This window comes from Plecotus auritus, assembly GCF_963455305.1.
Source record: "Plecotus auritus genome assembly, chromosome: 3".
Taxonomy (NCBI): Eukaryota; Metazoa; Chordata; class Mammalia; order Chiroptera; family Vespertilionidae; genus Plecotus; species Plecotus auritus.
Genome location: NC_137772.1, coordinates 41,812,314 through 41,840,297, shown reverse-complemented (window position 1 = coordinate 41,840,297; position 27,984 = coordinate 41,812,314). Strand labels below are relative to the sequence as shown.

Genomic DNA, 27,984 nt, shown 5'->3' with positions numbered 1-27,984 from the left:
CCAGGTGAGTTTACAAATATATTTGGCTTGCTGAAAATGCACCCGATTTTTGTGAGCTCCTTTTTATATTTTTTTGTGTGCTCTACTTATTTTGTTATAGCAACATCACCCATCCCTCTCATAATGTCTCTGTAAAACAGAATTTTTTACTGTTTGTTCTTGGGTTGGATGATAGAGCTCACTCAATGAAAAGTTGCTGAAATAGAGGAATAAAAGCAATGGTTACTGGTTCCATTGGCTTTTTTCCTCATTTTCCATTTCTGGAACTGCTGTTTTGGAATTGTATAGCTTATTACTTTCCTGAAACCCTTTCCTCGTCAGTGTTCCGAAGTGTTCCATAACTTCACACTCTTAAGTGTGTCTTCCTTCAAAACAAACTGGGATTAGAGAATGAACCACAAGGATTTTTATCATTTAGAATGGTGATTTCCAACCATTTTTATCTCATGGCACTCATAAACTAATTACTAAAATTCTGTGGCACACCAAAAGCGTGTTTTTTGCTGATGTGACAAAAAACTTTTTTTATTCATTCACACTAGATGGCTATTGTTGTATTGGCTGTTGTCATTTTTCTATTTGACAATCTAAGGGAAAAGAGTTCAGTGCCCTGACTAAATAGTTGGGTATTGCATGTTTTAAAAATTCTTGTGGAACAGCGGTTGAAAATTGTTGGTTTAGAAGAATAGAGTCATCTGATATTGCTGATGACTTTTTTCTACCTCCCGATTTGAAGCCATCTTATCGCTAATACACTTTTCATTTTTCTGTATTTTCTCAATTATATTACTTTTAAAAAATATATATTTTATTGATTTTTTACAGAGAGGAAGGTAGAAGGATAGAATAGAGAGTTAGAAACATTTATGACAGAGAAACATCGATCAGCTGCCTCCTGCACACACTCTACTGGGGATGTGCCCACAACCAAGGTACATGCCCTTGACCAGAATCGAACCTGGGACCCTTCAGTCCTCAGGCCGACGCTCTATCCACTGAGCCAAACCGGTTAGGGCTCAATTATATTACTTTTGATATGAATCCAAAACTACTCTAAATATTTTGATTGAAAATTATCTAAGTGAATCAGTAGCATCAATTTTGTTTTATTATATTAAAATTTTTGTATTATAATTTTCTTCCATTTTTAGGGGGATTATTCCACCTGTTAGAAAACATTTTAAGTAAATTATAGAATGTAATTCAATAATACTTAAACAGAACCTGCTTTTTAAATCCCTTTAGGCCCTAACTGGTTTGGCTCAGTGGATAGAGCGTTGGCCTGCGGACTGAAGGGTCCCAGATTTGATTCTGGTCAAGGGCATGTACCTTGGTTGAGGGCATATCTGCAGTAGGGGATGTGCAGGAGGTAGCTGATGGATGTTCTTCATCGATGTTTCTAACTCTCTTTTTTTTTTTTTTTTTTTTAAATATATTTTATTGATTTTTTACAGAGAGGAAGAGAGAGGGATAGAGAGTTAGAAACATCGATGAGAGAGAAACATCGATCAGCTGCCTCCTGCACACCTCCTACTGGGGATGTGCCCGCAACCAAGTTACGTGCCCTTGACCGGAATCGAACCCGGGACCCCTCAGTCCACAGGCTGACGCTCAATCCACTGAGCCAAACCGGTTTTGGCGATGTTTCTAACTCTCTATCTCTTTCTCTTCCTCTCTGTAAAAAATCAATAAAATATATTTAAAAAAATAAATAAATCCCTTTAGTATTTTCATATATTGATTGTATCCTATATAATAAAAAAGTAATATGCAAATTAACCATCACTCCGCTACACCCACAAGCCACGCCCACAAGCCAATCAGAAGCGAATATGCAAATAAATCCAACCAAGAGGGCTACGGCCACAGAGAGCAGGAGGGAGGCTTGGGTTTACCCGGCGATGGAGGAAGCCAAGCTTTCCACCTGCCCTTGCCGGCCTAGGCCTCCACTCAAGGCTACAAAGTTTCAATGATAGAAGATACATAAAACCAAACAGAAATGGCGGCAGCCAGGGAGCTGGAAAGAGCAGGAGGCTAGGGTTGCCCCCGGTGATGGAGGAAGGCAAGCTTTCCGCACACCCTGGCCGGCCCAGCCCTTGCTTAAGGCTACAAAGTTTCCATTATAGAAGATGCATAAATCCCCCAAAAAATGGCTGCCACCATGGAGCAAGAAGAAGGCTTGGCTCTGCTCCAGGCTACAAAGTTTCAATTGTAGAAGATAAATAAACCCCAGATCCCAGGGCCTCCACTTGGGTCTCCAGGGGGCATGGCCGGCCTGCAAACCATCACAGGCCCCTCGCCCAGGCCGCCCCACACCCCAAGGGAACCCCCACCCTGATCTGGGACACCCTTCAGGGCAAACCAGCTGGCCCCCTATCCTATCTAATAAAAGAGTAATATGTAGATTGACCATCACTCCAACACACAAGATGGATGCCCCCATGTGGTCAAAGATCCTGCCCCCATGTGGACACAAGATGGCCACCACAAGATGGCCAGCAGGGGAGGGCAGTTGGGAGGGACCAGGCCTGCAGGGGAGAACAGTTGGGGGGTACCAGGCCTGCAGGGGAGAGCAGTTAGGGGTGACCAGGCCTGCAGGGGAGGGCAGTTAGGGGCAATCAGGCTGGCAGGGGAGCAGTTAGGCATCAATCAGGCTGGCAGGGGAGTGGTTAGGGGGTGATCAGACTGGCAGGCAGAAGTGGTTAGGGGCAATCAGGAAGGCAGGCAGGTGAGCAGTTGGGAGCCAGCAGTCCTGGATTGTGAGAGTGATGTCCGACTGCCCATTTAGGCCCAATCCCAGTGGGGTCCCAGATTGGAGAGTGTGCAGGCTGGGCTGAGGGATACCCCCCTCCCCCGTGCACGAATTTCGTGCACCGGGCCTCTAGTATCATATAATTAAAAGTTCTGAGAACTATCTCAAGAATGCTCTGAAGATAAGAGTGTTAAACAGAATCAGTTTTGCTTTATCTTCATATATTGCCAAGTTGGATTTGTGAAGAAGGAATGATGCTTTGCTTCAAGGAAATGTATTTTATATAAATAAAGATCAAGTGTATTTGATAACATAAAGTTTAATACTTCATATTTTTATTAAATAAAGTTTAATATCTGTAAATTTAAATGAACCTGCTTTGTATTACTTTTTAGCATACCTTAAACTTGTAGCCCTTCAATTTGAACATATTGCCATGTAAAATTTGATTGTTTAAATTAATGCGATATTTATTTAAAAACGGCAGGGTATTGCTAGCTATATGATTTTTAAGAATAGGTTCTGTGAAACCTAACTTTCCAATTGTTGAAGATGCGTGATGCATTGAAGAAAGTGCTTGGTTGAGAATTAAAAGGCCAGGGTAAATATTGGGCTTGGTCTTTTGCCCAGTGTCAACAATATTTTATGGAAAGTACTTTGTTTTAAACTGAGGCCAAAACCCAAGCCTGTCTGGTTCTTGAGCCCCTGCCCTGAACTACTGTGTGGTACCTCCTTGTTGTATATCATTAGATATGTGAATTTGAACAAGCCACTACATCTCCTTGGTATAAGTTGACTCACTTATAACATTGATGCTCTGGAGAAGAGTAGTTGTAACATTGGCATTGGAATAGAACATTTAAGAGATTGCCTTATCATAGCAGACTTATTTCTGTGGTAGCTGATGGATAGTTGTCTATTCATTCAACAAATAATGTGTTGATTTGCTAAGCTCTGGGGATTCAATAGAGAGCGAGACAGAGCTAGTCATTGCTCTCACGGAGATTAAGAGTAACAGGGGTTGCCCTAACTGGTTTGGCTCAGTGGATAGCGCATCTGCCCGCTGACTGAAGGGTCCCAGGTTTGATTCCGGTCAAGGGCATGTACCTTGGTTGCGGGCACATCCCTAGTAGGGGGTGTGCAGGAGGCAGCTGATTGATGTTTCTCTCTCATCGATATTTCTAACTCTCTATACCTCTCCCTTCCTCTCTGTAAAAAATCAATAAGAATATATCTATATATATAAAAAAGAGTAACAGGGGCTGTCATAATTGAAGAACAGAATGTAATGTGGTCACATAGCCTGGCATCCAACCTGATGGAGAAGAACTGGAAAGGCTTTCTAAATAAAGTGATATTAGGTGAATCCTGAAGCATGCACCCCTGAGTTTAAGAGAAAAATTATAATTTTTTTCTCACTTAGACTACTGCTTTCCACCTGGGACTACTAACATTCTCTTGCCTCTGTCTAAACGATTCATTTGTTCATTCCTTCATTCCATCCTTTCAGTCAACAACAGTTCATTGAATAACTGCTGTGCGCACTGTTCTAGGCATTTGAAATATATCACTGAACTAACTAGATGGAGATTTCTGCCTTTATGAAGCTTACATTTTAATGGGATAGGGAAGTACAGAGAGTAGGAAATACACATAGTAATAATATTATATGCTAAAATTTTTCAAAATGCAGGCAGAGAGAGGCTTCATTTCCTTGCTTTTAGACTGAAGTTCATTCTTTAATGTGGCCTGTGAGGCCTGCTTAACTCTGCTGTAGGCTCATTCTTCAGGCCCAGCCATGCTGACTTCCATCATACTTTCATTCCTTAGGCCTCCTTTCAGAGTCACTATGTCTGAGAAGTGTCCTGGAACTCTGATTTTGAATTAGAGATCCCCTGCTGTCATAAGCCCTCTCTACTTCTGTATAACATGCATCTCAATAATGATTTTTTTTTTTAGTTGCTGTGCAATCATATTTAAAGTCTGTCTTTTTCACTAGACTGTAAATTACAGGAGGGCTGGGAGGGTGCCTTTCTTTTTCCCTCCTGTGTCTTCAGGTCCTAGTATATGGCATATAGTAATAGAGTTGGTTTGGTGAAAGGAGGTAGAAGAGAAGGGAGTTTCTGGCGGAGCCTAGTAGGATGTGTAAAGGCTGGGGAGAATGCCTGGGCTTTGCGGTAGGGAGTCAAGTGCAAAGTTGATAGTGATGGGATGAAACTGGTGGCCCAGGCAGGATCAAGTATTTAAAACAGGGTAAGAAGTTTAAATTTGGTTTTAAGGCAATGGGGAGCTATGGAAAGTTTAAGCAGATTTTTGGAATACTAGTTTGTTTTGATAACATTTGTTGCCTGGAAATCATTAATTAGATAATTTGGACAACACCTTCAAGTGTGAATGATTTAATTTTTAAATTATGAAAGTAGTATGAAATTTTGATCTTTATGCTGAAAGTTTTTAATGTGTATCTAAGGTTATACAAGGTTAAGTAAAAGTTCCTTTCTTTCCTCAACTCTCAATCCTACTTTCAAGTAGTAACTAAAGCTGAGTTTTTTGTTTGTGCCCAAATACAAGTTTTTATGAGCATCCAAATGTATTTTTCTGTCTTAATGTAGATACGGTCATACTATATATATATTACAGATAACTTTCTTTCCCTTCTACAATACATATTAAATTTTGCATATAATTAGACTTTTCTTTTTTCCTTTAATAACAAAACTTATTTCTCATTTATGCATCTGCAGGTTGACTAAAATGTATTTCTGCTTAATTTAAAAAATTTTAATTTTCAATTAAAGTTATCATTCAATATTTTGTATTAGTTTCAGGTATATGGCATAGTGGTTAGACAAACATACACATTACTAAGTGATTCCCCCAATAAATCTAGCACCCACCCGGCACCAGACATAGTGATTATAATATTGACTGTATTTCCTATACTGTGAGATACGTTACATCCCTGTGAGTATTTTGTAACTACCAATTTATACTTCTTAATCCCTTGTAGAATTATCTTCTTAAAACTTAAACCTGAGTCATCATTCCTCTGTATAGAGCCAAGGCATTTGGAACTCTACCAAATTCCATGAGTCCCTGCCAGAACAGGCCAGGCATTCTACCTCTGTTTTATCTTGCCATTTCCTTACTGTGCTTCAGTTTCACCTCTTGGGTCTTTTTTTATTTGTAGAACATATTAAGTGCCTGGATAATCTAGGGTTTTTGTACATATTGTTGCTTTTGTCTAGGTTATTTTCTTCCAAATCTTCCCATGGTGTGGTGGCTAGCTATTGTTTTTGTAGGAATGCAGAATTTATTATCACCAGGTTTTAATTTGAATTTTATTTAGCAAGGACTCTTTCTGAGCAGTTTATATAAGTTCCTCCCTCTCACTCTTTCCCTTAGTGCTGTTTGTTTCCATGTAATATTTATTTCAATTCTCAATTAATTTATTTATTCTTTTCCTCTCATTAGGCTGTAAGTTTCACAAGGGCAACAATTATTTCATGTGGTATTTGCGCAGTAAATATTTACTAAATCAATGAGTAAATAGATGAATAAGAATGCCTGGATCAATCTCATTCTTTTAAAGGCTGTGTAATATTCCATTTTATATATGTACAAAATAAGGTACCAGTTCCCAATTGAAGACCTTGTTTTTCTGATTTTCTTCTTTTTTAAATTTTATCTTTATTGTTGAAAGTATTACAGATGTCCCCTTTGTTTTTTTGTTTTCCTATTGACCCCCTCCACCCCGACCTGCCCCCCGCAGGCCTTCACCAGACTATTGTCTGTGTCCTTGGACTATGCATATAAGTTCCCATTTTCTTTTCTAATCAGAACCCCACCAATAAAATGAAAATAATGAATGTTTGCATACCTCTTCGTGTGTGTGTGTGTGTGTGTGTGTTTAGGGTAACTTATAAAAAACGAAACTGCTGGGATGAAAGATGTATGTCCTCAAGTTTTTGATAGATACTGACAATTTCTTTTGAAAAAGATGGCCCCATTTTATACTATATCAGTAGTGAGTGTGCTGCTTGTTTACCTTCAGGTCATCACTGCTTGTTCTTACCAAACTTAGATGAAAAGTGCCTCTCGGTGCTTCAATTTGTATCTCTCTCTATAACTATAACAAAAGTTGAACATATTTTATATATTATCCTTTTAGATTTAATTTTATGTAAACCTAATACTTAATTATATGCTTATATTTCCTGATGATTTTTGGTCTTTTTTTTATTGATTCAAATTTTTTATTAAAATTTTTTTCCTGCCTATAACCATATAGGGAAGTTATACTGTGTGATATGTCAGTTAGTGTCATTGAATTTAGAGCTACATGGTACTTTTTGTTTCTTTAAAATTAGTTTTATATAGCCCAATAATAAAACTAAATGTGCTGAAGAACGTATTAGAGCTGAGTGTATTTAATAGTTTATTGTTGAAACTGATAATAGATTTTTAATGTCCAGTCTATAATGTGTCCTCAATAAAACATTTTTGGATGAATGAATAACAAGTGAAAAATCAATTTTTAAGGTAGTTTGATTTCACTTGGAAGTTCATTTATTAGAATTTGCTTTTTGTAGTAGGAAAACTTAAGCAATAGTGATTAGTTGAAAGACAAGATTTTTTTGTGACAGTTTATAGAAGTGTTGAATTTGTGGCAGTTAAATAATTTTTAGAAGATTTGCTATGTGTAAACATATATCTCTTTTTATACACACACATTCATAATATGTATATATGTAAATAATGCTAAAATATTACTAATGAATTCTAGGAATTATCTTTTAGCATCTGCCTTATCTCTCAAGGTAACAAACTTTTTAGAAAGCAGTTGATTTTCTCTCAGAATATCTTTTGCAAATATACTATTACACTTTTGAAAGAAAAGACTTGTTTAAAGTTTCCTCTGCTTCTTACAATCCAGTCTCCATGGGCCAGCACTCTTCCTGTATTTTGTTCGCGAGGCACTAATTGTCCGCATTTGGCAGGTTTAACACTTCCTGACAGAGAGGCTATTAAGGGGAAGTATTCTCTAATAACTGTCACTGGCTCCAACAAAGAACCTTCAAACTCAATGTGTGGAAACCACTAACATTCTTCAATGACCCTTTTCATGATTTTTATCCCGTTAAGCTAAAATTTGGAGAATGTAGGGTCAGCAAAAACAGCAAGGTGTAATAAAGCAGTAAACCTTGATTTTTTGGGGGGAGGGCGTAGAATGGGAGGTATAGATTTATCTCTGACTTGAAAACAATTGTTATTTTGGAAAATCTCATTAGCAGATGTGACTGCTTGGAGTAAAAAAAAAAAAAGACTTAAAACTGATGTCGCTTTCAGGACTGCTTTGAACTTAACAAGCACCTATTTGTGGAGCAGACTGGCTAATGAAAGGAAATTAAATTTTTCTGACAACTTCCCCTGCCAACCTCCTTATTCAGGGGGGTGTTATTAGGTACTGAAGACTTTTAAGGAAGATTTTTTTTATTAGACATAAATGAACCAGTTTTAAACATCCCCTGCTCCCCCTTTTGGGGAAGGATTCTGACTTGATTACTCTACATTTTTAAAGTATTCGCTTAAAAGCTTAAAAAATTCCTTCCCTTTAATATTTTAAAGTTATTTTCTAAAAAATTCAGGCATGCTTACCAGCGAGTGGTTTCAAAAAATTATTGTCATTCCTTGTGATAGTTAATTTATGTCACTGATTTATAAAAAATGTTACATTTACTAGGAGGATGTATATAACACCTTCTTTTCAGCTTTCTCTTTGTTGTTATATGGGGAAATGTTTCAAGAATGCCCTATATGGGGCATGTTAGGTGAGCGTTAATGATCAGTGAAATGGCTTAGATTCAAGGAAAGGTTTTGTCTTTTCAGTGGCATTAGTTGATATTTAGCAGTAACTAATCCTTACATTCATAAACTCTTACCTTGTACTGTTTTGGAATGCATTTTCTTTTCTTGGCTTTTTGGAAGTTTTCCCCTTATGTTGAAAACTTCCGTTTTTAAAGATAAAATAGTGAAAAGGTATGAAATAAAAAAGAAGAAAAACTAATGGATATTTCTAAAGGATTTTGTTGTTGTTGTTGTGGGGTGGTGGTGGGGGAGGGGTGCGGGGGGGGGGAGAATGGGACAATTGATAATTCCTATAGATACTGGGAATTTACCTTTTTAATTCTGAAAAATCTATTGAGCTTCTCCCTAACAATAGAGAATCAACTCCCCCTGCTGACAGAATCTAGGAAAACATGATATATAAATATCAGAGAGACAGAAACAAGCTGGCTGTGGACAAGCTTTAATGATCTGATTTATGGCTTAGTATTGATTGTAAACATCTAAATTCTGCCATTAAACTTCAGCAACTGCACCAAATCATTTGGCAATTCTGGTAGTGCTTCCTGCCAGCTCATTTCAAACTGCTTTGAGTTTCTTAATATAATAATGATGAGGTAAAATTTACATTCCACTTATGGTATTAATTTTACATTTCTCTGAATGAAAAGAGTTAGAAGGTTGTAAAATTGAACATTAAATGAATCAGAGGAGACAGTGGTGCAATATATGACTGCCCTAAAGACATTGTGCAATGGCTGATGGGATTAATGTTGGGTCTCATTTCCTGCTTTTACAGGATGCAGATGAAGCTGTCAGAATTGCAAGGGAAATTGGTAAGTTCTTAAATTAACTTTGATAGAGTTTCTATGTCTTTTAGCAGATATGGCTGAGTAAATAATAAATTCCTATAGAGCAAATAATATTTTTATAGTTTAGGTTTCTGATTAGTTGTCGCTCTGGAAGAATTTATCTGCCGAATTACCATATTCTATTATTAAAGAGAACTTTAAAGAGTAATTTGACCTTAATTATAGCTCTTTTATTAGATGAAATCACTGACTAATTAAAAGAAGGAATTGTCTTAAGAATTCTTGAGCTTGAATATAATGTAAATTTATGTACGGAGTTGAATGAAACTTATTTAAAGTTAAGGACGTATATGGTTAAAACACAGATACCATGTTTAACAAGACTCTTCAAGTTTTTGCTTTTCCTAAGATATTAAATATCACCAATTTTGCTAAGAAAGAGAAAATAGAAAGTGAGAAGTTAGAACTGAGTATTCTAAATTGGAGTAAAAGGTAAACTGAAGGACATTTTAATGACTATTTTACTTGGCAGTTTTAGGCATAATTGTACCAGGGCAGTGTTTCTCAACTCTGCATTTTCAAAAATATTACTGGAGCTCATGACAATTATTGTATTTTCACTTTTAGCTAATTAAGGAAATGTATGAGGGTACATTGCTATCATGGATTAGCAAGGTAATGAAATAACTAGCCTTATTAATCAAATTACTATTTTGTAGTTGATAGATATTTGCAGATATGAGAGAAATTAGACAATACTTGGTAGTTAGGAATTCACAGCATCTTCTTAGCATTCCTACACTGAGAGGGCCAAGTTTTGTAGCCTCCCACGTGAACATTTCTTTAGTTCTGTTTTCTCATTAAGATTGATCATTTAGACTTATTTTATTCATTTGGAGAGCATTTGATTTGGCAAAGTTTACATAGTTGCGATTTGTAGAAATATCTTTATGGTTTGAAAGTGACCACTTTTATTAAACTAGAGGTCTGTTGCATGAAATTCCTGCATGGGTGCAGTACCTAGGCCTGGCTGGCGATTGAAGCGCGGGCGTCTGGCGTGGAAGGGCAGGTCCCAGTTGACCTCTGGGCCCTGGGCAGCACGTGGGCCCCTGGGCCCCCACCCGCCCCCCTTCGCCTGAGTTAGGGCGCCCGAGTCCCCCTGCGGAGATGTGGTGAGCGCGCCAGATGCCACAGCTGGAGTACAGCGTGGGCCTCTGGGGTACCCAGTAGCACTGCAGGCAGCGCGCTCTCTCCCGGCCAGCCTCGCAGACCGGCTTCTGCGCGAACCCACGGGGAGCCGGACCAGCTGCTGCAGTTCCGGAGGCTGTGGCCTGGCTCATCCAGAAGAGACCGCGTGGATTCGGGGTGGGCTCCTCGTGGGCGCCCGGCACCTGAGTGTGAGGGCTTCCCTGGAGCACGACTCCTGGCATTCCGGGGGAGGGTAGCAGGGGGAGTTAGAGCGAGCTCTGCGGACACCCCACATTCTCACTGCACCTCCGTCCTTGTCACTCCCACCCCCAGGTAGCCGGCGAGAGGTCACAACCCCCTGACTAGGTGCCGGGGGAGGTTGGTTGCTGCCACTCACCCTCAGTTCCCCGTCCCAGCTCGGGACCCAGCCCAGATTTGCTGGTTGCTGTCTGCCAGAGGATCAGTGGGTTGACCAGGCCCCCGCTTGCACCCACCTTAGCCTGGCGCTACCCGCTTATCTGTTCCACCACCCCACTGCAGTCCCACTCTCGTAGGGGCCCACCGGGGCCAGCAGCGCCTCCACTGCCGCCTGCTGCCAGCACCGCGTTGCTGACACCTGCCATGTTCCGAGCCACCCTCTGGTGGTCAGCACACATCATAGCAAGCGGTGGAACACCTGGTCAAACAATTTGCATATCAGGCTTTTATTATATAGGATATTTTCTTTACAATAGAGACAGGTGAGCTTATCAGTTCTTCAGTGATCTAAAAAGATATTTGGCTTGTTGCACCTTGTTTCTGGTTGGATTTGGCTAAATTATTTGGCATTGGCTCATAATTACATGTGCTTTGTTGTAGTTTGTTTTGAAAACGTTTTCCTTAATAATACAGGTCCTAGATTTAAGAGTAGGCCCTAGAAAATCATATTTTATCTGAGTACAGCGTCTCGTCACTAATCATTTCTTCAGGCTCATCATTTTCAAAGAGCATTTCAGTACTTCACAGGAAGATCTATCTGCTAGATTGCTGAAGAAGTTGGACAACATGGAACTGATTTGTGTGTGTGTGTGTGTGTGTGTGTGTGTGTGTGTTTTTTTGAGGCAATCAAAAGCTTCTCTCTGTGGTTTGAAATCACTGGCATTCCTCAGAGCCTAAGAGGCATGCAGCATACCTGCTGGCTTTTGAGGAGACTTTCTTAAAATAACTTCATGTCATTCCATTGTATACTTTTCAATTTCAAAAGTCATCTTTCTAATTCTAGTTTAGATACTATTGTTACTATCTACATAATGGATATAATATACTATTATCACAATAGTATCTACATAAAATGGACAATAGTTGGAGGAATTTGGAGAAATAAAAATGGATGAGAAGAAAATCTTGAATTTCATGGACGTGCCACATTTTAAATTATGAATCTTCAGTTCTTGAGCATTTCCTTTGTGTAAATGGCAGGCTCCAGATTGGTTTGCTTGTTTTCATGTCTTGTTTCTACTTTTTCAAAATAATCAGTGACCTTTAAAATAACCAGTGAGTCATGATGGGACTCTGACCAATTCTCATCACTTGGATTTCCTCCCTTAATATTTAATGCTGTGCTTTACTCACCTTTCAGATTTTCACTACTGATTCAATCTAAGGCTCTTTTCTTTATATTTGGGCGCATCCTTTATGACTCCTTCTTTCCTGTCTTCTAATTCTTCCCCAGCTAATCCTTCTCATTTGTAAAATAAATGATTGCAATTATGGTTATTAAGTATATGAGTGCTAGTGTTTTGCTTATGCTGAAAGAAAGGGAAGCCATACAGTTTGAAGTGAAATAAGACATAATAAAGAACCAGGGTCATCAGCTTTATAAAGCTTTTGGAATTTCCCTGAATTACAACGGAAACCTCCCATAAAACCTTTTTTCTCAAGTGACCAGCTTCCAAAAGAAATGAAATTACTTATGATTAAAGTCTCTTGGTTTTCTGTATTCTTTTGGTGACTCATCAGTTTTGTTTTCTACTAATTTCATTGAGATATATCACATTTTAACTACACATGCTTTCGATGAGCCTTTGTGGGTTCATCTTAAGAGATGAATTGATCATTGCTTCCATGGGAAATATATTCCTAGTTTTAAACAAGTTGTGAATTGTCCATGTGTCATAGCTACTCGTAAATTTCTCTATTTTACTTCCTTCTGTGTTTCATGGTAAAATGAAATTGATCATCTTTTACATGGCCCCTTCTCTCTGATGTCTTTACTTCTCTTCTGGAAACAAGAAAAGAAGTAAATCTATTCTGCCAAAGGAAGAAACTAACTGCATTGAGCATTGTTGAATTAGGTGTCTTTTACATAATAGTAGCTCTTGTTTATGGAGCATTCTTTCCCGGTGGAAGGCACTTTGTGAATGTTATTTCTAATGCTAATTCTTGGGTTAATTATTTTCATTTACATTTAAGTAACTAAGGATTAGAAATGGTAAGTAATTTGCTCAAGGTCACTGGACTACTGAGTGGTGGGCCTGCTTTAAATTTAGGTTTATTTAGCTCTAAAAAGCATGGATTTTTCATTATACTTTGGCTAAACTAATGGGATTAAAGGATGATAGCTAAAACGTGAGTCACCACTTTGTTTAAAATACTGTAAAACAGTTAAGCATGTTATATGTGGAATTCAAGACTGGGTGTGAGACAGTTAAGACTTAATATGTTACTTCCAAGTACTTGTTCTTTGGCCTTTCTTGTCTTTCTCATTCTCTTTACTGATTTTTTCTTTGACCTCTCTAAGTTTAAAGATACAGGACTCTTGATCCTCAGTTTATCTTTAACCCCAGAGATAGACAACAGAAATCAGTGAGCTTGATTTGCATTAAAGTTTGATCTTTTTACTGGATCAAAGGCCCTTAATACAATTAAGCCAAAATTGATTCTTAAAAGGAAAAGAAATTGTAAATCTAAAACCTGTCCTTTAACAACTTCCAGATTATTCTCATTCTTTTCTTTTGCCTGTCTTTCCTAAAATCACAAATCATGCCTAATTTAAATTTTTTTGATCCTCAGGTCCACCATGCTCCAAACCTGGTTCTTCTATAGCTTCTACATCTCGTTAAATGTCACTTCATTCACTCAGTGATTAAAACCCAAGTTCTATCCTAGTGCCTTTCTTCCTGTCATTCTATTGTCAGTCTGTCAATAGATACTGCCATTGTTCACTCAAAATATCTCTCATACTCACTGCTCACTATCTTTACTACCAACACTCTCTTCCAAACTACCATTGTCCTTGCAGGCACTGTACTTTTTCTTAAACACTTCAAAGCCATTCTTCACATAGCAGTCAGTGTGATATTTTAAAACTCTAAATAATAGGACACATTTATCTCATTTCACCCCATCCATTCTTTAAACCCTCTAATGGCTTTTCATTGCACTAAGATAAAATAAAATTTTCTTACCCTGACTATAAATCTTTAATTTGGCACCTCCCTTCTCTCCAATCTGATTTTATACTACTCCCTTCCTTCTACTGTACTTCAGTCACACTGGCTTTCTTGAACACACCCAATTTCAGGGCCATAGAATAAGATGTTTTGTTTGTTTGTTTTTTGTAGGAGGAGGGGAGCCTGGAATACTCTTGCTGATGTCCTCACATGAATGGCTCCTTGTTACCTCTTGGCTTAAATGTTATGTCTTTGAGAGAAGATACTCTAATATTGCCACATGATAATTCCATCATACCTATATTCTAAACTACTGCATAGTATTTATGACTTCTGGATATTTTTCTTGTTTGTTAACTTTTCCCCTAAATTATTTTGAAAAATTTCAACCATAAGACATTTTGAAAGAAGTTTACATTGTGTACCTGTATACCCAGCACCAAGATTCCACCATTTATCTTTTGCTAGATTTGCTTTATCACTTAATTTATCCATTTGTTAATTCATCTTAATATTGGTGCATTTCAAAGTACATTGCAGTTATTAGTGTGCATCCCAATAAATACTTCAACATAAATATCATGAACTGAATTCAATATTTTCATAAAATTTTGTTATCTGAAGAAGTTTGTATATAGTAACATGAACAAATTTTAAGTCTGTATATGTTTGTTTTGATAGATGTATCATCTGTGTAGTCCAAAACCCCACCAACATATTGAACATTACTGCCACTCCAGAGAGTTCCCTCATCCTCCTTACAAGTTAATCCTCATACTCTTCCCTCACCCCTCCTCCCACGTCCAGAGGCATTTCTAAATATTTTTATTAGTCCCCAAAGAAACTCTGTATCCATTAGTATTCACTACTTATCGCCCTTGTCCCTGGCAACCACTAATTTACTTTTTGTCTCTATGGATTTATCTCTTCTGGTTATTTCATATAAATGGAATCATACCTGTGACCGATGTCTAGTTTTTTTCACGTAGAGTTCATCCCTGTTTTATCATGTATCAGCACTTCTTTCCTTTTTATGATTGAATAATAATCCATGTATGTATATATAGGATTTTGTTTATTCATTCACCTATGAAATAACATTTGGGCCATTGCCACTTCTAGCCTATTGGAAATAGTGCAGCTCTGAACATGAGTGTACATACATTTGTTTTCAATTTTCTTCTAATATATATATATATATATATATATATATATATATATATATATATATATATATATATTTGATTGTAGAAGTGCTGGGTTATATGGTAATTTTATGTTTAACTTTTTGAAGGACCATCACAGTTTATTTATTTATTTTTTTTATGGCAGCTGAACCATTTTACATTTCTACCCGCAATGTACAAGGGTTTCAGTTTTTTCAAATCCTTGCCAATAGTTGATACCCTTCCTTCCTTCCCTCCTTCCTTCCTTCCTTCCTTCCTTCCTTCCTTCCTTCCTTCCTTCCTTCCTTCCTTCCTTCCTTCCTTCCTTCCTTCCTTAGTATTGTGGTCATCCAAGTGTGTGTGAAATGATATCTCACTGTGGCAGATAGCATGATAAAAAAACATCATCCAACTATATGCTGTCAATAGAAACTCACTATAGATTCAGAGACAGAAATAAATTAAAAGTGAAAGGATGGAAAGAAATATCCCATGCAAGTAGTAACTAAAAGAGAGCTGTAGTGGCTATATTAATATCAGACAAAATAGACTTTAAGTTTAAAACTTTTGAAAGAGACAAAGACATTACATACTGATTATTATAAACATACTATTATAAATATGTATGTACCAAACAGCGAAGACCAAAAATCTATGAAGTAAACATTGACAGAATTGAAATGAGGAATAGACAGTTCTACAAAAGAGTTGGAAAGTTCAATTTCACACTTTAAATAATGGAGAGAACATCCACAGAGCAGATCAGTAAGGAAATAGAGATCTTGAACAACACTAAAAACCAATTAGACCTTACAGATATGACTATAGAACACCCAACAAGAGAATACACATTTTTTTTCTCAAGTAACTATTTATTAAAAGGAAAAGTGAAAGAGTGAATGATTCAGAATATTTAGAGGAAAGGAGAAAAATAACATGAAACTGGAGAAGCATCTCATAAAGTGTGTTCCTTATATTGCAATGTTCCTGGGTCTTAGTTTGATTGAGAAATAACTCCTTCCCCCTTTTATTGAATTATCTTGATGAATTGCTTTTCTCTTAAAATAGTGTGGGATTACTTGTATTAAATAATTTATTTTTTCTTTGCAAGTGATTGTTTTATATTTGTTTAGTTAATATTTTATAGTAAAATTGCCCATGTGTTGGTTTCCTTTGTATTTCTGTTATTTAAGACAGTGATCATCACATAATATATATTCAGCAAGTGGTTATTCAGTGAATGAATTCAGATAGAAATATATGTGTAAGTTTATAAGTAAATTAAGTATAATCACACATTTTAAAGATTTTTTTTCACAACATTTGTAGATAATAATTTGACAATTATTTTCTTAAGCCCTCCTCCCCTCTTAATCTCTAGTTTTGTTATGGAGACACCTGGGAGGAGCATGAATAAGTATATCATGATAAACTCTCAGCACATCCTATCTAATAAAGAGGGAATATGCTAATTAACCATCACTCCGTCACAAAGATGGCTGCACCCACAGCTGAGGCCAAGTTCCCATAAGGAGCCTTAACAAGCAATCAGCAGGGACCTGAGGCTATGCCCTCCCCCGCCCCCACGGGGCTTGACAGGGGACCTCAGGCTGGCAGGGCTTGACAGGGGACCTCAGGCCATCTTCCACACCTGGCAGGGCTTGACAGGAGACCTCAAGGTGTGCTTCCCATCCTGGTGCTGGGCTAGGGGACTTCAGGCTGCTCCCCCCGCCCCAGTGCCAGGCCGGGGGACCTCAGGCCATGCCCCCAACCCAGCGGGGCTTGATGGGGGACCTCAAGGCACGCCTCCCCACCCCAGTCTGGGCTGGGGGACCTCAAGCCACGCCCCCCGTCCTGGCGCTGGGCCAGGGGACCTGAGGCTACGTTCCCTGCCCGGCGGGGCTTGACAAGGGTGGGACTAGCCAGGTCTGGATCTATCCCAATGAGGGGGCAGGGCGGGTGGGTCTGGGTCTCATGTGATTTTGAGGTGCATGTGGGTGGGCGGGGACTTGACTCTTGGTCCTGTGGTGTGCCCCAGACTCTGACAGGAGGAAGGTTTTCATATACATTTCACTAATTTTCTTTCATGTCTGACACTTCTATTATAGAGAAAGGGCAAATAGCAATATTAAATTATTTTCTCTAATTAATCCCCCTTTTTTTTTTTTAAATACATTTTATTGATTTTTTACAGAGAGGAAGGGAGAGGGATAGAGAGTTAGAAACATCGATGAGAGAGAAACATCGATCAGCTGCCTCCTGCACACCCCCCACTGGGGACGTGCCCGCAACCAAGGTACATGCCCCTGACCGGAATCGAACCTGCGACCCTTCAGTCCGCAGGCTGACGCTCTATCCACTGAGCCAAACCGGTTTTGGCAATCCCCTTTTAATATGCACGAATTTTGTGCACTGGGCCACTAGTAGATAATAATAAAAAAAGACATAAGATCATTCAAGTAAATTTAGTATGTGCTTTTTAATGACTAGTGCTATTCAATTGCTGTAGACTGTCCTTGGATTCATTAGGCTGGATTAATGGAAGTTTTTTAGGACTCTAAGATTCAAATGTATGAGAGTCTTTTACTAAACATTATTGCCTTGACATTAACCTATGGTAGTGACACCATTCATGTTTTGCAAGTTAGGTTCTCCTTTATGTTTCTTCTTGATATTAGTCTTCTGACTGCCTTGACCTCTGTGTCTGATTAATGTGTAAGAACAGGGACGTCCTTTCTTCTCTGCCCTGGCTGTTTTCCTTTTGGAATGGTATATCAATGACAAAAGTGGCATGTTTTTTGTGTGTTTTTTTATATATAGAAGAACAAATTGTTAATATTTTAGAAGGATATAAATACTTGGCTATGCCCTGAAATCTTTTTTTTTCTCTATTTATTTCATGCTGCTTAGAAAATTTTTCACATGTATATGACTCTGTGGTTAAAGACATATTGAAGAAACCTATGGAAAAATATTACAATTTATACCCTTTTCACAATCATATCCTGTTAATTTATGTTCCAATTTAGTCCTCAGTAGAAGATATCTTTGATAGAGTAAGGAGGTTTAATAAGAAATGATTAAGGACAACTATGTTGAAGAAAATGGTGTTAAAGTGGTGTGTGTGTGTGTGTGTGTGTGTGTGTGTGTGTGTGTGTGAATTAAAGAATGAGTTTTTTACTTTGCTGTTTTCCTATTACTTAAGTAATATGGTCATTTGAGGTCAGAATGATAGTCCCTGAGAGAAGGGAATGTGTGTTCTGTATCCCCTTTCTCTTTCTTTGTCACCATCATTTGGCTGCTTAAATTTTCTTTTATCACTCCAACATGCACATTTTGGCTTTAAGCATAATTTCACAACTTCTCTTTCTGTATTATACCATATTATATTTTTTCCCACTATTTATTTATTTTTGTTCTTTTTAGTCTATCATCTTTCTCTTGTTTTATTATTGTATTTATGTATTCTTCTTACTAGTATATACCTTTCTTTATTACTCTGCTTCAAAAGGCTCTTTATTTTCCAGTGGAAAAACTGAGTGATAATAAGGATCACCTACAGGTACTTTTTTTTAAAGAGATTGTATATATTTTTCATAGTAGAGATATAAATAATTCATAGTTGGAGTGCAACACATACTTGTTTACATTCTACTTATTGGATAATTAAAACCCAGATAATATTGATGTACTAGTAAATGTACATCACCTCAGTGTTAAGTCTGCTAATCCAAAGGGTATACCAAAACTAAATTGATAATGATAAAACTAACAACTAATTTTAATTAAAAGAGAACAATAAAATCAGTAGAAAATTATGACCAAATAAACACAGCATGGGTAATATATTGGTAATGGAATTCATTTCCCCATAGTGCATGAATTTAAACTATCTCCTTATTTGTAGTCTCAAAAGGAACTTTTGAATGTAGCAAAGTCTTGCACAGCAACCAAATTTCCCAGTAGATTCTGAATTATATTTCCTTGGAATACTCTTAGTAATGTGCTAGTTTTTATTTGAATCTATTATCATTAGTTCATCAGAGCTCTAGTATTCCACCCTGTTGACCTTAAACAACAAAGATTTATTTTTGTTCATCCTAAGTGTTTATTCCTCATTGGTCAGGTAGTGGGGTGGGAAGGAGTTCTGTTCTGTTGGAGCCTTATTCAGGAAATAAGGCTGATGGAGGTTTTAGCATCTGCAATAGTCACAGATCACAGAGGCAGGAAGTAGAGAGGTCTCAATTTTGATATTAGCAGTGAGGCTTTTTCCATGTTTCAGTGTTCAGTGTTATATTTCATTATGTGGTTTGCAATTTTTGCACCATTATCATCACTTAAATCCTGAATTCATAAACTCTCCATTTCTATTGCTTCTCTCTTTGTTTAAACTAGTTTCTTGCTTAGAACACTGTAATGATAGCCTTCCATATGTACTCCTCTGCTATATTTTGGATTCTCTTGTAAGCAGACTCTGGAAGTTTATTGGGAGAATACCCTTGGGTTCAACAGTGTGAGGGAATGAAGGAAACTGGACTAAAGGAGAAGTTGAATTGGGTTGAGATACATACTCAACAAAGGATTTAGCTAATCCTATAGAAAGCTTTGAATATTTGTTGGTCTTTTATGGTTGTCTTAAACTGGCCAGTTGTATCAACTAACCATTGTGTGTAGGTTCCCCTTAGGAAGGGGCAAGACCTTAGACAGAAAGCTGAGAGAGGAAGTCAGCTATCCGTTACCAATAAAGAAAAGGGGAATGACCTAAACTGGTGATCTGGACAGAGAACCTTGTTTTATAAGTTGACTAGGGGCCCAGTGCACCAATTTGTGCACCTTGAAAGGAACTGTGGCCACAAGACTGCGGTGGGCACAGAGGCGGGTCTTGGCCCATCCTCTGTGCCCTTGCCCAGTCCCTCCTGCTGTGGTCCCTGGTCCCCTGTCTCCCAGCAACCCCACTCCCACTGCTCCCACACGCTGATGGGTGTGAGCGGGGCCAGTGCCATCAGCAGGTGCGAGTGGTGGCTGCTACTGCAGTTGCCCCTCAGGAGCAGGGGGAGGTGGAGAAGCCCTCAGGGGTGATCGGGGCCAGCAGCTGCCACTTGCACCTGCTGATGGTGCCAAGCGATCGGGACTGGCACTGGGTGCCAGCGGCGGGTGTGAGCGGTGGCTCTGGTGCTGGCTGTGGGTGCGAGCAGGGCTGTCGCCGGCAGCTGGTATGAAAGGTGGCTGCTGGCCCCTATCACCCCTCAGGAGCAGGGGGAGGTGGAGAAGCCCTGAGGGGCAATCAGGGCCAGCAGCTGCCGCTTGCACCCACTGAAGGCACTGAGCAATCGGGGCCGGCGCCGGATGCCAGCAGTGGGTGCAAGTGGTGGCTCCATCGCCAGCAGCTGGTGCAAATGGGGCTGGTGTTGGCAGCGGGTGCAAGTGCCTGGTGGGACCGTGGCATGTGGGAACAAAAAATTTTCAGTAACCACCAGAGGCTTGCCCCAGTGAGAGCAACCGGTGTCCTGCCTGGTCTGGCGCCCCCACTCACCTGCTCTATCATTCCGCTGTGGCTGACGCCCACTGTGTTCTGCGCTCTGCTGCCTGCTGCTGACGCCCACCATGTTTTGTATTCACCCCTGGTGGTCAGCGCATGTCATAGGGACTGGTTGTTCGGTTGTTTGGTTGTTCTGCCATTTTGTCTATTTGCATATTAGCCTTTTATTATATAGGGTATGTATTTTGTTAATCCTCACCTGAGGATATGTTTATTGATTTTAGAGAGAGAGATGAAGAGAGAAAGAAATATTGATGTGAGAAACATTGTTCTTTTGCCTCCTGTATGTTCCCCAGCTGGGTATCCAATCTGCAGGGTAGGTATGTGCCCTGACTGGGAATTGAACCTACAATCTTTTTGGTGTATGGGACACCGCTCCAACCAATTGAGCCACCCAGCTAGGGCGAGTCACTTTAAATACATCTTCCATGTGTGACTGAAAAGAGTGTATATTCTCAAATTATTGTATGTCGTGTTTTATCTATGACCAATAATAGGTCAAACCTTCCTAACAGGATGTTCAAATCTTCTAGTGACATTTTACTCTTTGATCTCTCATTTTTTATGAGTGGATTTTCCATTTTTTTCTGTGCTTGTTAAGTTTTGCCTCTATATAGTCTTAAGGTAAGTTAGTAGGTAATATGACTGTGTCACGTGTCTTGGCTAATTTTACTTTTTATCAAAATGCAGTGATTTTTTTTTCTTTCAAATCTGATTTCATGTGATATTAATATGTCTAAACCAACTTATCTTGATCTTTTCCGTGTGTTCCTCCATCTTTTCAATCAACCCATCAACTGTTGTTTTAGGTGTATCTCTTGTAAGTATATGAACTGATATATTTCTTTTTCTTCCATTCAGATTGGCAGTGTCTTTTATCCAGAGAGTTTAGTTCATGTACATTTATTGTGTATACTACTGTTTTTTTATTTACTTATATTGTCTGCTTTTTAAGTTCCATTTTTGGGGTATATTTGTTTTCTCTCTATTCCTGGTTTCTTTATAATGATTAGTATCTAAATCTCTTTTGTTCTCTTTTATTCCATTTTCTCCTCCCATTCCTCTCCACTGGGACGGAAATTTTACACACTATTTCTATTCTTTCAGTGTTTATGGTAGAAATTTCAAATGGAATAATTTCAGGTATCTTCTGTTCTCCTAATCTAAACTTTTTTTAAGCATTCACTTATTTGAAATTTCAGTATAAAATTTATTCTCCTACCAAATAAATAAATAATGCTGTTTACCTGTTGATCCCTCATGCCTTTTCTAATATTTTCCTTCTTTATTTACCTCACTAATTATATATTACTATCTATATATATAAAAAACCAGAACGACCAGTTGCTGTGACGCCCACTGTGGCCAGCGAACCAGCCTGATCAGGGAGAGGGGGGATGGGGGGGGGCGGTTCAGCCAACCTCCCTCGGCCCCTCCCCCCAGCCTCCCCGCCCCTGATCGGTCTCTCCCACCCCAATTGAGGGCTGGGTGGCTGGTCAACCCCCCTGGGGTCCTTCCCCTCGGCTGGCTCCACCCCCAATTGGCCCACTCCACCCTGATCTGCCTGCAGCCCCTCCCCCTGGCCGGCCCTGCCCCTGAATGCTCCCCTACCCCCCAATAGGGGGTGAGACCGGCTGGCCAACCTCCTGCAGCCCCTCCCCCCAGCCAGCCCCGCCCCCAATGGGCCCCCACCACCCTGATAGGCCCACAGCCCCTCCCCACAACTGGCCGGGCCCTGATTGGGTCCCAATCAGTCGGCCAGCCAACCTCCTGCCATCTCCTCCTCCTGAAAGGCCCAGCCCTGCCGATTGGGGCCAGACTGGTTGGACCCCACCTGTGCACAAATTCGTGCACTGGGCCTCTATTAGAATATAAACACCCAGTGTTTATTTAGCTTTACCCCAAAGCTTATTTTCTTTGTTCATTGTTTCTTCTTTCATCTCTGACTTTGAAAATAGGATTATTTTTGTGTTATTGTTGTTTTTTTCTGGAATTTACCCTTTAGAAATTTCTACAGGTAATTAACTTGGTTTTTGTTTACATGATAGTCTATTTTGCATTCTTTCTTTAAAGATAGTTTTGCTGTATAGGCAAATCCAGATCGATAGGCAAATCCAATCTTTGTTCTGTGTTCTGTAGCTATTAAAGACTTAGCTCTCCATCTAATTTTTGTTACTTTATAGGCAATTTGTTCTTTTTGTTTGACTGCTTTATAAAAATAATTCTTTATGAAGAATAAAATACATCAATTTTAAGTGCATAACTTATGAATTTTAATAAATGTAGCAACAATTAATATATAGAACATTTCTATTCCTTTTGAAAATGTCCATTCCCTCATTTTACATTTCCAGTAGCAGTGTTTGAGCGTTCCAGTTACTCCATCCTTGGAAAACACTTGATACTGTTTTTCTCTTTAAATTAAGTCATTCTAATGGATGTGTAGTTTTATTTCCTTGTGATTTTAAATTCTATTCCCTTAATTCCTAATACTATTGAGCATATTTCCACATGCTTAATGACTATTTATTAATATTCTTTAATGAACTGTTGTTTTCAAATGTTTGCCCCCCCCACTTTAAATGATTAGTAGTCTTGATTTTTTTAAGCACAGTTTTATATTTACAGAATAATTGGACAGATAGTACGTGGAATTCCATATATACCCCCAATCCCAGCCTTTTATAAAGTTTCTCCAATTATTAACATCTTGCATTCATGTGGTGCATTTGTTAAGATTAATGAACCAACATTGATACATTATTAACTATAGTCCTTAGTTTAAATTAAGGTTTACTCTTTCTGTTGTATAGTTATGAGTTTTGACAAATACATAATGCCATGTATCCATCATTACAGTTTCATACAAAATAGTTTCCCTTGGGCTTCACCTATTCAACCCCCCCAACGCCTGGCGCACACTGCTCTTTTTTTATATCTATAGTCTTACCCTTTCCAGAAAGTCACATACCGGTAGTTAAAATCCTACACTTTTTTTTTTTTTTTTTTTTTTAAATTTTTTTATTGATTTCAGAGAGGAAGAGAGAGAGAGAGAGATATTAATGATGTGAGAGAATCATTGATTGGCTGCCTCCCACAGGCACCCCATTGGAGATGGAGCCCGCAATCCTGGGCATGTGCCCTTGACCGGAATCGAACCTGGGATCCTCTGGTCCGCAGGCCGACGCTCTATCCACTGAGCCAAACCAGTTAGGGCAAAATCCTACACTTTTAAACTTAGCAAGGTGCATTTAAAGGTTTCTCCATGTCTTTTCACAGCTTGATAGCGCATATATATATATATATATATATATATATATATATATATATATATTTAGTTCAGCAACATCCCATTGTATGGTTATACAACAGTGTGTTTATCCTTTCACCTTTTGAAAGATATCCTGGTTGTTTCTAGTTTTTGGTGATTATGAATAAAGATGTTGTGAACATTTGTGTGCAGGTTTCTGTGTGGACATAAATTTTTAACTCAATTGAGTATATACCTACCACTGGGTCATATGGTAAAATTATATTTATTTAGCTTTAGGTAAGGTCATTTTGCATTCCTACCAGCAGTGAATAGCATTTGATGTTGTCAGTGTTCTGGATACTAGGCATTCTAATAAAGTATGTAGTAGTATCTTGTTTTAATTTTCGTTTCCCTAGTGACAAATCATGTTGTACATCTTTTCATATGCTCATTTGCCATCTTATATCTTCAAATCTTTTTGTTGTCTATTCAGATCTTTTACTCATTTTTAAATTGGGTTGTTTGTTTTCTTTTTGTTGAGTTTTAAGAGCTTCTGTATATTTTAGATACAAGTTCTTTACCAGATATATTTTGCAAATAAAGTTCAATTTATCAATGTTTTTCTTTCATGGATTTCAATTTTGGTGTTGTATGTAAAAGTTTATTGCTAAACCCAAGGTCACCTAGATTTTTCTCTTACTTATCTTCTAGAAAGTCTATTATGTAGTACTAGAGGCCCGGTGCATGTAATTTGTGCACGGGGGGGGGGGGTGTCCCCTCAGCCCACCCTGGACCCTCTCCAATCCGGGACCCCTTGGGGGATGTCTAACTGCCGGGGATCGGGCCTAAACTGGCAGTCAGACATCCCTCTCACAATCCTGGACCACTGGCTCCTAATCGTTCACCTGCCTGCCTGCCTGGTTGCCCCTAACTGCCCCTGCCCCCACCAGCCTGATCGCCCCTCATTGCCCCTAACTGCCCCCCCCCCACCGCCGGCGTGGTTGCCCCAACTGCCCCCTCCCTGCCGGCCTGGTTGTCCCAACTGCCCCCCTCTGCCGGCCTGGTTGCCCCTAACTGCCCCCCCGCCCCCCCCGTCGACCTAGTCACCCCTAACTCTCCCCTACCCCCGTCGGCCTAATCACCCCCAACTGCCCCCCCGCTGGCCTGGTCGCCCCTTGCAGCCTGCTTGTTCAGTCGTTTGGTCGTCCCTCACTAACCCCCCTGCCAGCCTGGTTGCCCCACACAGCCTGCTTGTTCAGTCGTTTGGTCGTCCCTCACTAACCCCCCTGCTGGCCTGGTCATAGGCAGCCATCTTGTAAGGCCATGAGGGTTAATTTGCATATTACCTCTTTATTACATAGGATTGTATATTTCGGTCTACAATCACTTTGAGTTAACTTTTGTGAAAGGTATAAGGACTGTGTCTAGATTCATTTTTTTTTTTTTTAACATATGAATGCTTGTTGTTCTAGTACCATTTGTTGAAGAGACTTTCTTTTCTTCATTGAATTGCTTTTACTCCTTTGTCAAATTTCAGTTGACTGTATTTGTGTGGGTATATTTCTGGGCTCTCTGTTCTATTCCATTGATTAATTTGTCTGTTCTTTTATCAATATCATGCTAACTTGATTACTGTAGCTTTATAATAAGTCTCATGGAGATACTTACATTTATGCCTAAGTATTCTGTTTTTTTGCTGCTGATGGAAATGATACTGTGTTTTTAGTTTTAAATTCCAAGTTTTCATTACCGGTGTATAGGAATACAATAACTTTTGTATCCTGCAACTTAGCTGTAATCACATTTTAGTTTTAGAAGTTTGCTTTTGGTAGTGGTTGTTGATTTTTAGAGTTTTTTTTCATAGACAATCATATTACCTGCTAATGAAGAGTTTATTTCTTACCAGTTTGTTTAGCTGTCTCTTGTCTTAATGCTTAAGCTAGGCTCTATAGTAGCATGTTTAATAGGAGTGGTAAAAGGCAGCCTCCGTACCTTGTTCTTAATTTTAGGGGGGAAGCATCTAGATTCTCACCATTAAGTCTGAGGTTAGCTATAGGTATTTTGTAGATGTTCTTTATGAAGTCTAAGAAATTTCCTTCTATTCCTAATTTGATGAACTCATTGGGTGTTGGATTTTGTCAAATGCTTTTTCTGCATCTGCTTATATGGTCTTCTTTTCTTCTTTAGTGATGGATTACATTAGTTGGTTTTTGAATATCGAACTAGCCTTGCATAACTGAAATATATCCCACTTGGTCATGGTGCATATAATTCTTTTTATACATTGTTGATTTTTTTCCTTTCAGCCATTTTATTTTTATACCTAGAAATTTTATAATAATTTTTTATATTTTCTACTTCATTCCTCATCATGATTATTTTTCCTTTAAATCCTTTAAATCATACAGACAGTATTTGTAATATCTGTAATTTGTAACAGTATTTGTAATAACTGTTTTAAGGCTTTTTATTTCTGAGTTTGTTTTTGTTGATGATTTTCCTTCTGATGTGGATCACATTTTGCCTTTTCACATGTCTCTTAATTTTTTATTGGATTGTAGACATTGTGAATGTTTGGATTTTGTTATTTTTATTTAAAGGATGTTGAAGTTTATTTTGTTTTATAGGTAAATTAATTGATGTTCAAATTAATTGATGTTCAAATTGATATAGTTTAAGCTTTTTTTCTTTATTTTTCTTTATTTATTTTGAGCTTTCAAGTCTAGCATAGTGTTTTCTGGTATTCTGATTCAACAAGTATATCTTTGTCCATCTTTCTCTACCTTCTATGATTCTATCCTTGAGTTCATAATTTCTATTTCATTATACAACTGAGATTTTTTTTTTTTAGTACAATGTATACACCTAATGTTTTAGGCAGGAGAGAGAAGTAAAGCTAAATATATTGTTAAAGAATTTCACTGACCACTGTGTAGTTTAATGGGACCACCTCTAGTGATGGGGAGTTCTGTTAGGGGGCTACTACAGGAGTCCTAGGAAGAGATGATGGCAGTTTGCATACTGGCAATTGTGATAATGGAGATAAAAGTGTGATCATTTTCTAATTACAAACAAAAATGACATTTTTCATGAGGAAGTTTAATGAACACCATCTTAACCAAATATAACTTCATCAGGGAAAGTACAAATGGACTTTCTTTTCTTTTTATGGCTCTCTGATGTGATGTGAGAATGAAGGTATATTAATTTTTTTTGGCTTTTAAGAATATGCTTTTTCTAATTCCGTTTCTCTTACCTTCCTGTGATTCTTTTCTCTTCTGAATTCCTAATGATAGAATTATTTGGGTACTTTTCCTCGTCCTAGAATATAAAGCTCCCAATGTGAAAACTGGATGTTAATCTTTCTTCTTCTCACTACACTTAGCATTGCTTTTAAAGTGCTACTCCTGCATAAAGCTATCCTACACAGACATAACCAACATCAGAATTTTAAAAATCGAATTAATTATGAAACATGTAGGAAGCAAGTGCCTTTTTAACTAAGTTGAAGTTAAGAGTGCTGTTTTATGGTTTAGAGGTCAAAGGTCTATGACCTTTGGCCCTCTCTTCCCTTTCCCTCTAAGATCCTATAGAGAGAATTCAGTGCTCTTAGAGCTTCACAGGCCAGGAAGAGTCCTTTAAAGGCTCACTACTGACCTCTTCTTTTTTCAGAAACAATCCTAAACAAGTGGCCTCAGACATGAGGATCTCTACCTTGTTTTTTCAGAAATCCTCTAAACAAGACTTTACAACTTCTCTTGATAAGTTGTTATAGATGACTCGTGCTGTCAAAAATTTTACTTTGTAATAACTAGTCTAAATATTAAATCTTGCTAACTAACAACAATTTTATGATTTTATTTTCTCTTATAAAACTATACCTGGAAATGTCCTTTGTTTGGGGCCTTATGTTGTATTTTAGTAATTCCCACCAGTCTAGGCATTCCCTGTTGAATGAATGGATTTAGAGCAATAGCTTCTCCATTGATGTCAGCA

General features: G+C 38.4%; 1 protein-coding gene across 2 annotated transcripts in view; it reads left to right on the top strand.

Moving 5' to 3' along the window:
• PCCA (propionyl-CoA carboxylase subunit alpha) overlaps positions 1-27,984 on the top strand; it is a 402,018-nt gene that overhangs the window by 139,275 nt on the left and 234,759 nt on the right. For both annotated transcript variants that reach the window (XM_080662438.1, XM_080662437.1), the window contains exon 8: positions 9,399-9,435. In XM_080662438.1, coding sequence (XP_080518564.1) covers positions 9,399-9,435 — 37 coding nt within the window. The remainder of the gene's footprint in view (positions 1-9,398; positions 9,436-27,984) is intronic.